This window comes from Aspergillus japonicus (assembly GCF_003184785.1).
Source record: "Aspergillus japonicus CBS 114.51 unplaced genomic scaffold BO86scaffold_17, whole genome shotgun sequence".
NCBI lineage: Eukaryota > Fungi > Ascomycota > Eurotiomycetes > Eurotiales > Aspergillaceae > Aspergillus > Aspergillus japonicus.
The window spans coordinates 41,894-58,146 of NW_020291654.1; the positions used below are offsets into that span (position 1 = coordinate 41,894).

General features: G+C 22.7%; 2 protein-coding genes across 2 annotated transcripts; both read left to right on the top strand.

The window, feature by feature from the left end:
* Positions 1-36: 36 nt before the first annotated feature.
* BO86DRAFT_378332 (uncharacterized protein) lies at positions 37-1,668 on the top strand (the record flags this gene model as incomplete). Its single annotated transcript, XM_025670620.1, has 1 exon — positions 37-1,668. The coding sequence occupies one exon, from the start codon at positions 37-39 to the stop codon at positions 1,666-1,668; it is 1,632 nt and encodes a 543-aa protein (XP_025528711.1).
* Positions 1,669-15,521: 13,853 nt separating this feature from the next.
* On the top strand, positions 15,522-16,129 carry BO86DRAFT_310664 (uncharacterized protein; the record flags this gene model as incomplete). The annotated part of the gene is made up of 2 exons (XM_025667878.1): positions 15,522-15,678; positions 15,765-16,129. Coding segments are annotated over 2 exons (522 nt in total), but the record flags the coding sequence as incomplete, so codon positions are not given.
* Between the last annotated feature and the right edge of the window lie 124 nt (positions 16,130-16,253).

Genomic DNA, 16,253 nt, shown 5'->3' on the forward strand with positions numbered 1-16,253 from the left:
GTCCTGAACTTGCTCTGTCCCCATTTTCTCAACAAAATGGATTTAAGTAACACTCTTGCACTTGTCTCACTAATTCTCACTGCAATAAGCACAATTTCTATTTTAGCAATCATTACAGAGTTATGTCGAACTTTTAAGAGGATTTTGTTTGATCAGGAGAGTGCAATCAACAATCAATGCGGTTCATGGCAGAGTTGCGTCACAAACCGCCACCTACCAGAGCATGGTTTGATGGAAAAGGCAGCCAAGCCTTTAAAGGGTTGGATTCAGAGTGCATATAAGGAAAACATTACTCACAAGATAACCAACTATTACCAAATGACACAGAAGCCAAGCTGGCGAAGATTCACCGAGATCACCCATAACCAGCCAACACAGGGAACAAGTAGTTGGAGCAAATTGCTCGCAAGATGTGGAATAGAACCATCCATGATTTTGGAGCCCGAGCAAAATGACGATTTGACTGATATTCTCATGGAAAACGAACGAATTCTCTATGGAGTTTCAGCAGAAGAATTTGTTGTGTTATTGATACTCGGATCATGGGATACCACTTTTGCACAAAAGCCAGCTGGCCTGTCTATCAGTCATCTGGGCTACATGAGAATATGCGATGGCGGCCCTTTTCGTCAAATTGCGCGCTATGACGACCATGGATACGCCCCTATCACACAATTGACAGCAACCTATCAAGAATTTTTTATACCAATCAAAGCAGCTATTGACTTGGCAATTGGCATTTTCCGCGTCCCTTCTCACATCCCTGATGTGAATGATATGATAATCCTCTCGAACAGGGATTTTTCTGAGGCCAATACACCAAATTCTCTGGGTTCAGTAGCCTACTGGGAATCCAATCCAGATGATAAACAGTTGGAGGAAATTCGCTATTCCATGGAGAAGCTTGTCCAAGAGCCAAGTGCAAAAGTCAATAACTACGCATCCGACGAAGAGAGCACGCACAAAATGGAGATGTTTCAGTCCATCGCACAGCTTCCTCGGACACAACATCAGAACAGGACTGTTTACAAAGCAGCTGCAAGAGTGGCACTACTAATTAGCAGCCTTGAACCGTGGGCAGTTTTGCCAGCCACACCAAAACATATTACTGAGGCTCTTTGTCAAGTACTCAGGACGCAAGTTGAAGGTGGAAACGGGCAGGAACACCTTAAAGCATTTTTGCAGAAAGGGGATTATTCTCCTCCGCCTCACTGGACGAAAGATACAGAAGAGGGCTTAAAAAATTCACTACAGGATATACCACCGATTAAGGACCATTTTTTCTCCGATTCAAGTCACAAATGCAGTACTTACTACACTGCAATGAAAGCAGTCTTCCGAAAGGTGGACTTATCTCAGAGCCGAAACACCAAACATCATCGAGGAGTCCCATTCGATACAGAAAAGTTGATCCGTATCAAACTTGCAACAACACTAGCATCCAAGGTCTTATCAGAAAATACAGAAAATACAGAAGACTGCTTTCCTCGAATTTTCGATTTGCTATGTCAAATTCATAGGTTTCAAGGAGTACATGTTCTATCTCCAACTCTAACTCAAGAGTTAGTTGACATTTATAGCACTTACTTGTATGGATGGTTCGGTGACGCAACAAAAGCTGATAGTGGATGGCGAGAAGCATATCAAAGAAGAATCTTTATTGAATAAGGTGTATTGAGTACTTGATAAAAATTAAGCTAGCCAACAACTTTCTCTCCGATCAATTGCTCTTCCCTATGTTGTGTTTGTGCGAATGTACACCAGCTTCGACCGGTCCCAGTAACCGAGGTCTAAGATCAGTAGCTTTCCTGTTTTGGAAGCAAAGAAGCTTGTTATCTTACGTAAATGCATTTGATCGAACTCATGTGGTGATGATTCTTGTGGTAATGGACGAGACTGTGAAACAATCATGAATGGAAATGTTTTTGCCCAATACCCTGAACACCACTTCTAAGGCCGCGCAAAATCATCCTTCAGACTGGCACAAATTAAAAAGGACAGATGATTCGTTCGAGTGTGTTATAGGTGATTGTAATCAGAGAGGGTGACCTGACTTGTTTGTAATTGAAAAGAGCAACACCGGCTTTAGAAGCATCGAGTTCTGTATCATTTCAGTCTAACAACAGGCTGAAGCTTGGGGAACTTTGATAATATAACTAAATATGGCTCTCGAACGGCTAGGTCCAACTAATATTATCCTCTTGTGTATAATGATTATGAACATCAAATCTCATTTTTGTCCTTTTCGGCCTGCAGTACATTTATGTAACTTTTCAATAAAACCTTCCAATTTCCTGCAGGTTCTAAAAAACCATGGATATTAGACCAGCCACTTGCGAATAATTCCTCATGTAATCTACTTGCAAGTAGTTCTCCATTATTGTAAATATCAATATTAGAATAAAAGCTTTAGAAGATATAAAAGAATACTGTGGAGATTTAAGCTAATACACATTGCTGATCCGCCTGGATCATGGGGGTTATGTTTAAGAATTAACATATCTTGAGTGGCTTAACCTGACTGTTATACCTTAACCTTAACCTAACCATAACTATATAGTTTTAAAATATATAAAATTTTTGACTGTACAGTTAAAATTAGATTAAAATATAACTGCCCCTTGAAATATTTATATCTGCTGGTTAAAAAAGTTAGATATAGCAGATAGATTATTAACTACAGATTAATTAGTAATATATATTTTACTTTTATATATATTATATATAAGATATAATATATTTTTAATTATAGTATAGTAATATTTTTTAAATTTAACTAATTTATCTTATCTGCTTTATCTACTTTATTTATTTTTTTAATAGATATACTATACTTGATAAAATGCTTTTACAGAACCTAGTATAATAAAAATAATATCTAATATTAAATTAATATATTAACAATTTTATACTACTTTTTATACTGTTTAAAATAGTAATTATATTAATATAAAAATTATAAAGGCTGGGCCTTTATCTCTATCTAAATATATATAATATTTAAAAACTTAAATAAATTCAGCTCTTTTAATTTTTGTAATAATCTATTTTTAAAATTATTTTTAAAATTATTTATACTTTTATTTTTATTAGTATAAAAAATAGTAATAATTTTATCCTTTTTAACTCTTTTAATATAAAGATAATTAAATCTAAATTAAAATTATTAAAAATATTTTTATACTTTTTATTAATTAGAAAATAATTAGTATATATTTAAAGTATAACTGCTTTAATTATATTAAAATAAAAATAGTTTTATTAATAATAGTAGATATTTTAAAAACTATTAAATTAATATTTAATACTAATACTATTAATTACAACTAAAAGAAAATCTTTAGCTATTTAATAAAAAATAAAAAAACTAATTTTAGCAGAACTTTTAGTACATAAAAATATTAGTATATTTTATAATATTTAAAGTAGTATTAGTATAGGCTAAAATATTTTAATAAACTATATATTTTTAATATTTAAATATATTTTTAGTTTTTTAAACTTTTTTAGTATAGGTGAAAACTTTTAATATTTAAAAATATTATAAAAAGCTTTATTTAAGCCTAATAGAAATCTAAAGACTATTAATAGTACATTAACAACCGAATTTTAACTGTAATAAAAATAAAATATTTTTTTAATAATAATTTAGTACTTTTTATATTAGTTAATATTATTATTTAATTATATATTCTTTTTAAACTTTTAAATTTTAATATTAGATTTAAAATAGTTATAATTATATAAATATAGCCTTTTATTTAGTAAATAGAATAATAGTATTTTAAAGCTTTTAGTATATATTTTATAAATTTTTAAAAAAAAATTTTTAAAAGTATCTACTTTTATACCAGTTAATTAATTAAATAATTTAAATAATTAAGAAAATTATTATAAATATTATAAACTTTATAAACAGTAGGCCTACTATTTTTAGATAAATAAAATATAAAAAACAAATAAAAGCTTAAAAAAATATTTTATTTATTTTTATTTAATTATAGTAGAATAAAATTAATTAATATTACTATAGTTACAGTACTAAATAAAGCTTTAAATTAATTAATAAAATTTAAATATTTAGTAAATTATAAAATAAGTTAAGTTTTAGCAGATTTTACAGTTAAAAAAAATAAAAAATTAAATTAAATTTAAAATTTTAAATAAACTAAAACTTTGTATAGTATTAAAAACTTATATTTATAAATTATATAATTTTCTAAATTAATAATTTAAAATTAATATAGTTAATAAAAAGATTTTAAAAGCTGTTTATAAAAGATTTATATAAATAATTTTAAAAACTATTTATAAAAGGCTAATATAAATAATCTTGTTAAAAATTATTTATATAAGCTTTTTATAAACAGCTTTTAAATATTTCTTTTTAAAAGTTTTTAAAATATTAAAAAAGATTTTAAAACTATTATTATTATTTTTTTATATATATTTAACAGTACTGTTTAAAATATTAATCTAAAGTTTTTATAAAAAAGTATAAACTATAAGCTAAATTATATAAATAAAATAAAAAATATAATATTAGCTTTAAATAATTTTTACAAAATTAGAATTAGTTAAAATATTATAAAACTAAGTACTTTAGCTAAGCTAAATTTAAAGCTTAGATAAGATTATACTAAATATTTAACTATTATTACTAATATTATTAATTATTATATTAAATAACTAATAAAAAATATTATATTTATATTGTAAGGGCCCAAACAGCCCTTCCAACCTTCACGGATATCTGTAAAGGGAAATGTATATAGATAATCTAAGATAGTAGTTATATAACAGCTAAGTAAGCCGGCTGCAGCTGCTTCTAAAAACAGCAGCTGCCTTATAAGTTAAATAAAACAGTAATAATATTTTAAAATAATATATTAATATTTTTAGCTTTATAAAAGCTATTTATTTATTATACTATTTTATTTTTTAGCTTTTATAATTTTATTATTTAATACTCTGTAGAATAGCCCAGTAAATAATAGCCGGCTATAATATATAAAACTAAACTAAAAGTAACTTTTCTAATTTAATTATAAAAAACTATATATTAACTGCAGAAAATAAATTATCTATACTAAAAAAAAAATACAGATTTTAATTTAAAACTTTTATAAATATTTATATTTATTTAAATAGATTACTAAGCTGTAAAAACAGCTAGAGATTAGTACTATAAAAAAATATCTATATAAAAATCTAAAAAACTTTAATTCCAGTACTGTAAAAACTAAAAAAACTAGTATATATATTAATTTATTTATAAATAAAAAATAATATAGTATCTGTAACTATACTATTTACTATATATTTATTACTAAATAAAAGTTAACTGTAAAGACTAATAACTAAAATAAAAGCTAAAAAATATATATTATAATAGCCTATTTAGATTATATTTTAAATAATTTATAAAAAGGCAAGGCAGCCGAATCCTACTGTAAAAAAAAATAGACTAGCTTTTATAAATTTTTTAAAATATAACTAAAAAATCCTATAAATAGACAGTAAAAAGCCTAGTTAAAAATATTTAAAACTAAGTTTTATAAAAAAAAACTAAAGTTTACCTATTTATAAAAATAAAAAAAAATAAAAACTAAATTAGATTATAAAATATAAAATATTAATATTATATAGCTATATTTATTTTTTATATTTTTTTTTTTATAGTTTAGAAAAAGATCTGTAAACAGCAGATTTTTTTTATAATTAAATAAAATCTTATTATACTACTTATAAAATTATACCCAGTACTAAATTAATAATATAAGTAAATAAAAAATAAAATACTTTATAAATAAATTTTAAAAAAAAGTTGCAGATCTACTGCCTTTATAAATAAAATCTAAAAACCAGAAATCTAAATTAATAGTTTTATAAAAAAAGTTTAGAGGCTAAAATAATTTTTTTAATACTATAAATATTTATAGAGGCCCCTAGATTAAAAGCTTACTATAATTATAAATAAATAAATTACTAAATAAAAAATTACTAGTTAACTAAACTGCTTATAAAATAATTAGTAGATAAAATTACAGTATCTGCCTTAAACTAAATTAAAATTATAATTTACTTTAATTTAAGATTAAAAAAATAGCTAATTCTCTATAAAAAAAAATATTTTATAAAAATAAAAATTATTATAGATAGTAGAGTAAAAGTAAATCTAGTATCTATAATATTTACTAAATAAATAAAATAGTTAACTGTTTTAGTAAAAATAATTATAAAAAAAGTTAGATAAAAAAGTATATAATTAAAAAAAACTATAGTATTTATAGTATATTTAAAAAATATTTAAAAATACTGTAAAAACTAAACAGGTCTTATAATTATAATATTAAAAATAAATAAAATAATTTTAAAAATACTCTAAATAAAGTAGTAAAAGTTTACTATAAAATTTAATAAGTATAAACTCTAGTTTTATAAATATTATATACTAAAAATACTATAGATTGCAGTAGAAAAGATTATATTAAAAAATCTTATAAAAATAAATTTTTATTTAATAATAGTATAAAAGGTTTATAAAATAACTACTAACTAAAAAATACTAGTATAGTATTATAAATATAAAATAGTATTTATAGAAGAAAAAGCTGTAAGCTTATTTATATAAAAACTAAAAATAAATCTAAAAATTAATTTTTATAAAAAATTCCGGCCGAAGCTAAAATAAGTATATAAAATATTATCTGCAGAAAAAAAAATTCTATAAAACTATTTATAAAAAATACTTATAAAAAAATAAATCTGGTATTTTAAATTACCAGTAGATACACCGGTTCTGTTTATAAATAAAAAAAATAAAAGCCTATAAATATATATAAACTACTATAAATTAAATAAATAAATAGTAAAAAATATTTATTTACTACTGTAGATTAATAAGTATATTAACTAATTTACAGAAGCTTTTTAGTTTATACAGCTGGACCTATATAAAACCTACTATAAAATTAAAATTATAAAAAAGTATAAATAAAAAATAATATTTTAAATAAAATATAAACTATTTAAGTATCTAGTTATACTATTTAAATTAACTAATATATCTACAGAATTCTAAAGTTTTATAAATTTTTTATTTACAGAATATCTGGATAACTTTATAATTATTTATTTAAATAATATTATAATATATTTATAGAATCTAAAGATATATAAAATATAGATTTGTAAAATACTAAAAATACTATAAAATATAAAATTATATATAAAACTAAGTAAATACTGCTTTATAGTAATAAAAATTAACTTTTTAAAGTTTTTAATTAGCTGTAAAATATTTATATAAAACTAGAATATATTATAACTATTTATAATTGGCCTAAGCTGCAGAATATAAAAAATATACTAAAATTTATAGACTTTATAAATTAGTATAAATATTTTATTAAAAAATACTTATAAATTACAGTACTAATTACAGACTTTACTAAAATATTTTATAAAAAAAAAAAAAAAACTAGATATAGTTTTTTAATACTAAAAGCCCGCAAGAGCTTTTAAAAGCTAAAAAATATATTTATAAAAAATATAGTTATAGTATATTTTAAAAAAAAAAAATTTGTATAAATTAAAATAAATATTTTAGCTTTTATAATTAGTAGAATACTATTATAAAAAAACTAAAAAAACTAATAAAAACCAGTAGTATTTTATTTATAAAAGATAATTTCTACAGAGCAGAACTATAATATTTATAATTAAAAGCTTTTTATAATTATAAAATTATTTAAAAAGTAGTAATACTAGTTTAAAAATATAAAGTACCCAGTAGAAATAGTTATAAACTATAAAAGTTTTAAATACTTTATAACTAATAAAAAATTATTATAAAAATAGATTAAATAAGTATAATATTTTATAATATTTAAATTTTTTTTAATATATAGACTGGGTTTACAGAATCCAGTAGATACCCTATTATAATAACTTAACTATAAAAAAAAAGCTATAAAAAAAAACTATAAAAAACTTAAAAAAATAATACTACAGTAGTTAAATAATTTTTTAAATTTAAAAAAAAGTATAGCTATTTTTATAAGGGCTAGAATACTATTAGTAAAAGATACTGCAGTAGACCTAAACTAGCTGAAATTCTATATAAAAATAATAAAAATAACTATAAATAAAAATATATACTATAAAAATCTATTTATTAATTTTATATAAAAGCTACTTTAGCTGCTGTAAAAGAATAATTTTATAAAAAAAGTACTTTAAATAAAATAAAAAAAAGACTATAAAGGCAGCTTATCTTATAGTAGAAAACACCTTTAAAAAAAATTATCTATAATAAAATATTAGTTAAAAACTACTTTATTTTATAAAAAAGTTATATATTCCGGATAACTATCAGCTAAAACTAAAAATTTTTATAAAACTATATAATAATCCTATTATAGAATATTTTATAAAAGTAAAAATCTAAAAGTTGATTTTATAAAAATTTTAGTAGCTGAGATTAGCTAAATTTATATAAAACTACTGCTATATATATAAAGTATATTAAAATAAATAAATAATTTATAAAAAATAATAAAGACTATTAAAACTACTATTATCTACTATAAAATTCTAAAAAAAAGTAACTATAGACTTTATTATAAATCTATTTATAAATATCTATAAAGATAAAAACTTATAAAAAATTTATAATAGTATTATAGTTATAGTAGACTAGTTTAGTAAAATAGCTTACTTTATTTTAATTTATAAAATACTATTAAAAAAAGGGCTTATAATAATTTTTTTTAAAAAAATCTTCCAGCTGTATAAAATACCTAAAAAAATAATTACAGATTATAAACTAGTTTTTATAAAAAGTTTCTAATTAAACTTTATTTATATTTTTATAATTAAATAAGGCTTAAGTACAGCCTACTATCTATAAATAAATAATTAAATAAAAAAAATAAATAGTATATTAAAACAGTACCTATAAAACTATATTAACTTTAAATAAAATAATTAAATAAAAATACTACTATTTATAGAATTTACCTATAATAATTTTTTATAAGTATTAACTAAATACTTTTTATTTTTTATAATAACTATATAATATCTACAAATAATAGCACTTAACTTACAAATACTAAATAATCCTATAAAAAAACTAAAATAATATTTTTAAAAAATTAAAAAAGTAAAAAAAAAAAAACCAGAAAATTTAAAGAAGCCTAAAAAAAATAAAAAAAATTTTAAAAAAAAAAATAAAAAAACAACGACTTTAAAAGAAAACAAAAAAATTAAGCTTTCAAAAAAAAATTAACAAAAAAAAAGCCAAAAAAAAAAACAAAACAAGAACAATAAAAAACAATTTAAAAAAATAAAAAAAGAAAAAAAAAAAGCCAAAAAACAAAAATAACTAAAAAATTTTAAAATTAAAAAAATTTTTAAAAAACTTTAATTCAAAAAAAACAAAAAAAAAAAAAAAAAAAACTGAAAAAAGAATTTTTAAAAAAAAAAAAAAAACCAAAAAAACAGAAAAAACAATCAAAAAGAATAATAAAATCGAGAAAACGAAAAAAAAAAAAAAAAAATCCAAGTAAAGAAAAAAAAAAATAAAAAAAAAAAAAAAACTAAAAAACCGCCGGAAAACCAAAATAATTAAAAAATTAAAAAAAAATTAGCCTAAAAAAAGAAAAAAAAATTAAATAAAAAAATTAAAAAAAAGCTAAATTAAATATAGACTATAAACTATCTACAACTATATATTTTATACAACTAATATAAGCTATAGTATTTACTTACAGTAGTTAAAAATTAAAATATATAAAAATATACTACTATTTTATAAAAAAATAGTATTTACTATTTATATATAAATAGTTATTATACTTTTAGCTAATCCCTCTACTAATACAGTTATAAAAAATCCTTTTAAAAAAAAATTATAATAATATTTATATATTTAATTAAACAGCAGCTGCCACCCAGCTTAAATTATAAAAATACTTTTATAAAGCTATATCTAAACAGCCAGCTGTTTAAAATCCAACTATTTAATATATAATATAAACTATATAACAGATTTACAAATCTAGATCTACTTATAATCTAATAAAAACTATAAATCTATTTAAAAAAAAAAACTAAATACTACAATAAATATTACTTTTAAATAATCTAAAAACTAGACTACAGAGGATAATTTAATAAAAAGTAAAATATTCTACTTTTTATTATTAATTTATTTATAAAAAGCCAGCTAATTCTAGTTAGTTCTAAATATATCTATAAAAAATAAAAAAAATCTGGAAAATATAAAAGCAGAAGCTGCAGAGGCTGCTATAATATTTATTATTATAAACTAAAAAATCTTATTTTTTTATATATAAATAGTAGTATATAAAAAAAAAAAATAGTAGTAGCAGCAGCAGTAGGGTTTATAGTAAAATTAAAAACTAAAGTAAAAACTAAAATAATAGTAATAATAAATATAATAAAAATAAATATATTTATAGTAGTAGCAGCAGTAGACCCAGTAGCAGTAGTAGTAATAAAAATATTTTTTTTATAATAAAAAAAAATAGTAAAATATACTGTAAACAGTTAACTAAGTCTAAATCTATTTTATAAATAACTTATATAAAATAAAATAAAATAAAATAGGCTAATAGAACCTGCAGATATAGAACTTAAATAATATACTATAAAAAAAAATTAGTTAGCTTTTATAAAAGAGAAAAAACAGGGCTAAGCCCTTATAAAAAAAACTAATAAAATATTTTAAATATTATTATAAAAAAAAAATTAGCTAAACATCAACTTACAGAAGTACCTAAAAAAAAAATACTATATAAAAAAATTTACTAAAAAAAAGAAAAAAAAAAGTTGTAAAAAAAAAAAAGGCTAAAAGCCTAAAAAAAAAAATCTTTTTATATAAAAAAAGATTTTATTTTTATAAAATTAGCTTTACTAGTTTTAACTGTAAAGTATTTTAAACAGCTAGAATAGATAAATTAAAAGAAATTTAATACTATTTACTAAAAAAAAGTTTTTTTAATTATAGGGGAGGCTATTTATAGGCTATTATAAAAAAACTAACTAATAAATAATAGACTATATATTAGTAAAAAAGTCTTATAAAAATAATAGTAAAAACAGTATAGTATATTTTTATAGAAATATAAAACAGTAAACTATTTTTTTTACTACTTTAGTTTTTTATAAAAATATTTATAAAGTAGAGGTTTTAATAGCACTACTATAAAAGGCAATATTTTTTTATAAAAAAAAAAAACAGTTATAAAAGTTTAAATAGTTTTTTTAATCTTTACAGATATTTATAAAAAAAAATATATATAGATAATTTAAAATAGTAATTATATAATAGCTAAACAAGCCGGCTGCAGCCGCCTTTAAAAGCAGTAGCTGCCTTATAAGTTAGATAAGGCAGCAACAACACCTTAAGGTAATATATTAGCACCCTTGGCTTTACAAAAGCTATTTATTTATCACACTATTTCACCCTTTAGCCCTTATATATATAAAATTAATAAAATAATTACAGCTAGATTTTTACTAGTGTAGAATCTAGATACTAGTTAAAAGTCTAATAAAACTTTATAGTAATCTATATTTTTTATTAAAAATATTTAATTAAAATAAAAAATATTTTTAATTAAAACTAGTCTAGTAGTCTACTATAATTAATATATATTTAATATTTAAAAACTTTAATAATAACTATATATTTTTTTTAATAACTTTAAAAAATATTTTTTAATTTATATTTAATTAAAAGAGCTTAGCTTTCAGCAGAGAAATAAAATAATAAAATTAATTATTTATTTAAATTAAATATACTTAATTATTTACAATAGTAAATAATAAATAATTCTAATATATAAAACTTAATTTTAAAAATTTTACTTATTATAGACTGTAGAGGCCTAAAAGAAAATAATTCTTGAAAAAAGTTTTTTAAAAAAAAATATTTATAATAGTTTTTTATTAAATCTTTAAATGATTATTTATTTAAGGATAATTAATAATATTTTTTTATAACCCTTATAAATATAATAGCTTATAAAACTAGTTTCTAAATTTTCAAATTTTAAATATTATGCAATATAAAAATATACTTTATAATAAATATAAAAAGTTTTTTAGGAAACTGTACTTTTTTAAAAGCTGTTTTATATTATTAATAACTTCATTTAACTAAAAATAAATAATAGTTTTTAAATATATATATAAGTTTTAAAAAAGCTAATCTTCTACTACTAATTTTAAAAAATAAAAATTTTATTTTAAAAAAATAAATATAAAATATATTTTTAGTTTTAGATAATATATATAATCTTCAGATTTAAAAAAAATAAAAAAAAGCTGACTTAAAAAACTTATTTTAAATTAAAGATTATCATAGTTTATAAAATTTTAAAAAATAAAAAAAAAGCTTGATACTATTTTTTAAAAATAAATTAAATAACTGTAGTTAACTTATAACTCTAAAACTACTCTATAAATAATAAATATAAGAAAATAAAAGTAGAAAACTTGATAAAAAAATATTATTTTAATTATATATATATCTTTATAGAAATATAATTTATTATATTTTTATATACTACTAAAAATATCTGTAGTACTTTTTAGACCTAGCTGTTTTATAAGTAAAAAATTATATTTAAAATCTAAAAATATAAAAGTTTTTCTTATTTTAAGCAAAGCTTAATTAAATATAATAAATTAAAGTATAAAAAAAATTTAAAAAAAACTATTATAAAAATCTACTAAAATTTAATATTTAGTTTTTAATTTAATAATTTCTAGTAAGTACAGTTACTAAAAAAGACTTGTCAACAATGTGGGCAGATTGGCCAGTTGGCAACCTCAGGCTCGCCAGTTCGCAGCCTTGGGCTCGCCAGTTCGCCACCACTGCTAGGCGCCACCTCAGGGCCTGCTCGCCTGCCATTCCTGTATGCCCGCCACCTTAAGCCCTGCCTGCCACTGCAGATATGCCTCAGGCTCACCAGTTTGCAGCCTCAGGCCAGTTAGCAGCCTCAGGCCAGTTGGCTGCCTAAGGCAACCAGTTGGCGGACTAATGTTCCGAGTTCCACCTACCCCGCAGCAGAGCAAAAGGCCTTACTTTTATTAATTATTCTAGGCCCTATTTAACCACTGGTTCTATTGTTCTCAGCTCTGTTCTATTTATATAATTTTTATATAATTTTTATATAAATTTATATGGTTTTTATATATTTTTAATAGCTAATTAACTATAAATAAGGATAAAAAGACCCCTAAAGTTTTAATTAAAAAGTTTAAGTAATTTAATCAGTTTTAGTAGTCAGCCTATTTTCTTATTTATCTAATTATTAATTTCTTTTATTTTTTTATTTTTTTTTTATTTTTATTTTACTTTTATACTTAATTTGTATATAAAAGTAAAAGTTTAATAAAGTCTTTCTAAGCAACCTCAGAGAAAAGTTCTTAAAACTAAATAGATAATATAGTATCAATTTTATTTAAAATTTTAATTTATAATTAAGAACTTTTTTTTAAGGTTGTTTAGAAAGATTTTATTAAACTTTTACTTTTATATACAAATTAAGTACAAAAGTAAAATAAAAATAAAAAAAAATAAAAAAATAAAAGAAATTAATAATTAGATAAATAAAAAAATAAGCTGACTGCTAGAACTAATTAAATTACTTAAACTTTTTAAATAAAACTTTAGGGGTCTTTTTATTCTTATTTATAGTTAATTAGTTATTAAAAATATATAAAAACTATATAAATTTATATAAAAATTATATAAAAATTATATAAATAGAACAGAGCTGAGAATAATAGAACCAGTAGTTAAATAGGGCCTAGAATAATTAATAAAAGTAAGGCCTTTTGCTCTGCTGCAGGGTAGGCGGAACTTGGAACATTAGTCCGCCAACTGGTTGTTTTAGGCAGCCAACTGGCCTAAGGCTGCTAACTGGCCTGAGGCTGCAAACTGGCGAGCCTGAGGCATATCTGCAGTGGCAGGCAGGGCTTAAGGTGGCGGGCATACAGGAATGGCAGGCGAGCAGGCCCTGAGGTGGCGCCTAGCAGTGGTGGCGAACTGGCGAGCCCAAGGCTGCGAACTGGCGAGCCTGAGGTTGCCAACTGGCTAATCTGCCCACATTGTTGACAATAATATATAATCTAGCTGTTTTAAAAAAAAATGAATAGACTATCTAAACTAAAATAAAAAATAAAAAATAGACTAAAAACTATATAGTTATTTTTAATAGCCTAATTAAGAATAAGTATATAATTTTAATAATATAGTATATTATAGTTAAAATATATAGTCTAAATAAAATTTTAATTATATATTTTTTTATATTTTATACTATAACAGCTACTAATTTATAAAAAGCTAAATTCTGTTAATACTACTAGAATTTTTTTATTATTTTTTTAAAAGTTATTTTTATTTTATTTAAAAAGTTTTTTTTATATACTTTTTAGTAATAGTTTAGATAGCTAGATTAATAACTACTTAACTTAGATATACCTTAACTATACTCAAACTAAAAAAGATATAGTAGATAGATTTTAGTAAAAAAAATAATTAAAATAATTAACAATCTAGTTTTTAGTTATACTGTAGTTAGGTATAAAAATTCTAATTAACCTGACCTAACCTGGCTGTTAGCCACTCTACTATACAGTTATGGTCAGGTTAAGGTTAAGGTATAACAGTCAGGTTAAGCCACTCTAACTACAACTGCTAAGGTTTACTAAATATAACTATAATATCAAAACTACTATTATATAAATATATAATACAGTTTAAGATAAAAAAAAGACTATTATTTAAAAAAGAATTTTAAAAAAAATTAAAATTAACTAAAAGAAGAAGTATAGTTTTTTTTATTAGTAATAATAAAAATAGTTATAATAATAAATAAAAAAAATGGTAGAAAAAGCTGTTTTTAAAAAACTAAAAGTACCAGTTCTAGCAGAGTATATAATGGATTAAAAAAAAGGATTACTTTTAATATAAATAAAAACTAAATAGTTTTAGTAACTATAAAAAAACAAAAATTAAAATAATAAAAGTAATTCTTTACCTGAAACTTAGGTATAGATATTAGACAGAGTTAAAAAGTATTTATATTATAATAATTATTAATTAATTTTATATTTAATATATATTATATATAAAGAAATATAATTTTTTAATTTTTACTATTATAAACTTGTATGTAACTGGATATTTTCTATACTAAACTATTTTAAATATAAATATAATATTTTAAAAATACAGCTGAAACTGTATAACTTATATAATCTATTAACTATATAGTATTTATCTAGTTTAATAATTTATAGGTATCTGCTAAGAATCTATAGATTAGATATTTAAATCTATACCTAATCTGCGGGTTGAGCCCATCAACCCAAAACCCGCCAAGAACCAGGTTGGGTTTGGATCCGACCCGTGAACCCGCGGGCTTTGGCGAGGCCTAACCCGACCCGTGAATCCACGGGCTTTGGCTAGGCCTACGCCCAACACCCCCTTTGAGGAGCTGTTGACCGACCTCAACATCACGGACTATGAGCTGGGGACGATGGATCTGCATACCGATGAGACAACATTTCTGCGGGGGATGTGGCCGACCGATGAGTCGGGGGTCATGGAGATGAAGACCATTTTTCCGGGTAAGTGTCCAACATCGCCCTTCTCTTCTTGATTCCAGTCTTTGAGAGTGCAGGAGGTTAGAGCTAATGTTTGAAATGTTGAACAGGCTTTTACGTCGCGCGGGCAATCCACATCCATGTCCAGGTGCACACGGACTGGACGCTGCGCGCGAACGGCACGATCACGTCCAGCCACACGGTGAGCACGGGCCAGATCTACTTTGCCGAGGAGCTGGAGCGCGAGATCATGGCCCTCGAGCCGTACGTCTCGCATACCCAGATCAATCGCACCACCAACGCGGAGGACTCTGTCTTCTTCCAGGATACCGAGGGCGGGTATAACCCGGTGATCTCGGTGGTGCCAGCTGACGGCAAGGACGTGAGGAATGGGATGATCGGGTATATTACCATTGGGGTTGATACTTCGGCGATTGAGTCGTATAGCAAAGGGGATGTTGATTATGGGTTGTAGGTGGGAATTTCAAGAGACAGATGGGGTTGGGGGGGTGGTGTAGAATTGTTGAGTGGGGGGAAATATGGCCTAGTGCATCGTTTCACCTCTTGAATCTTGTAAGAGACAGATAGCATCAAATTTT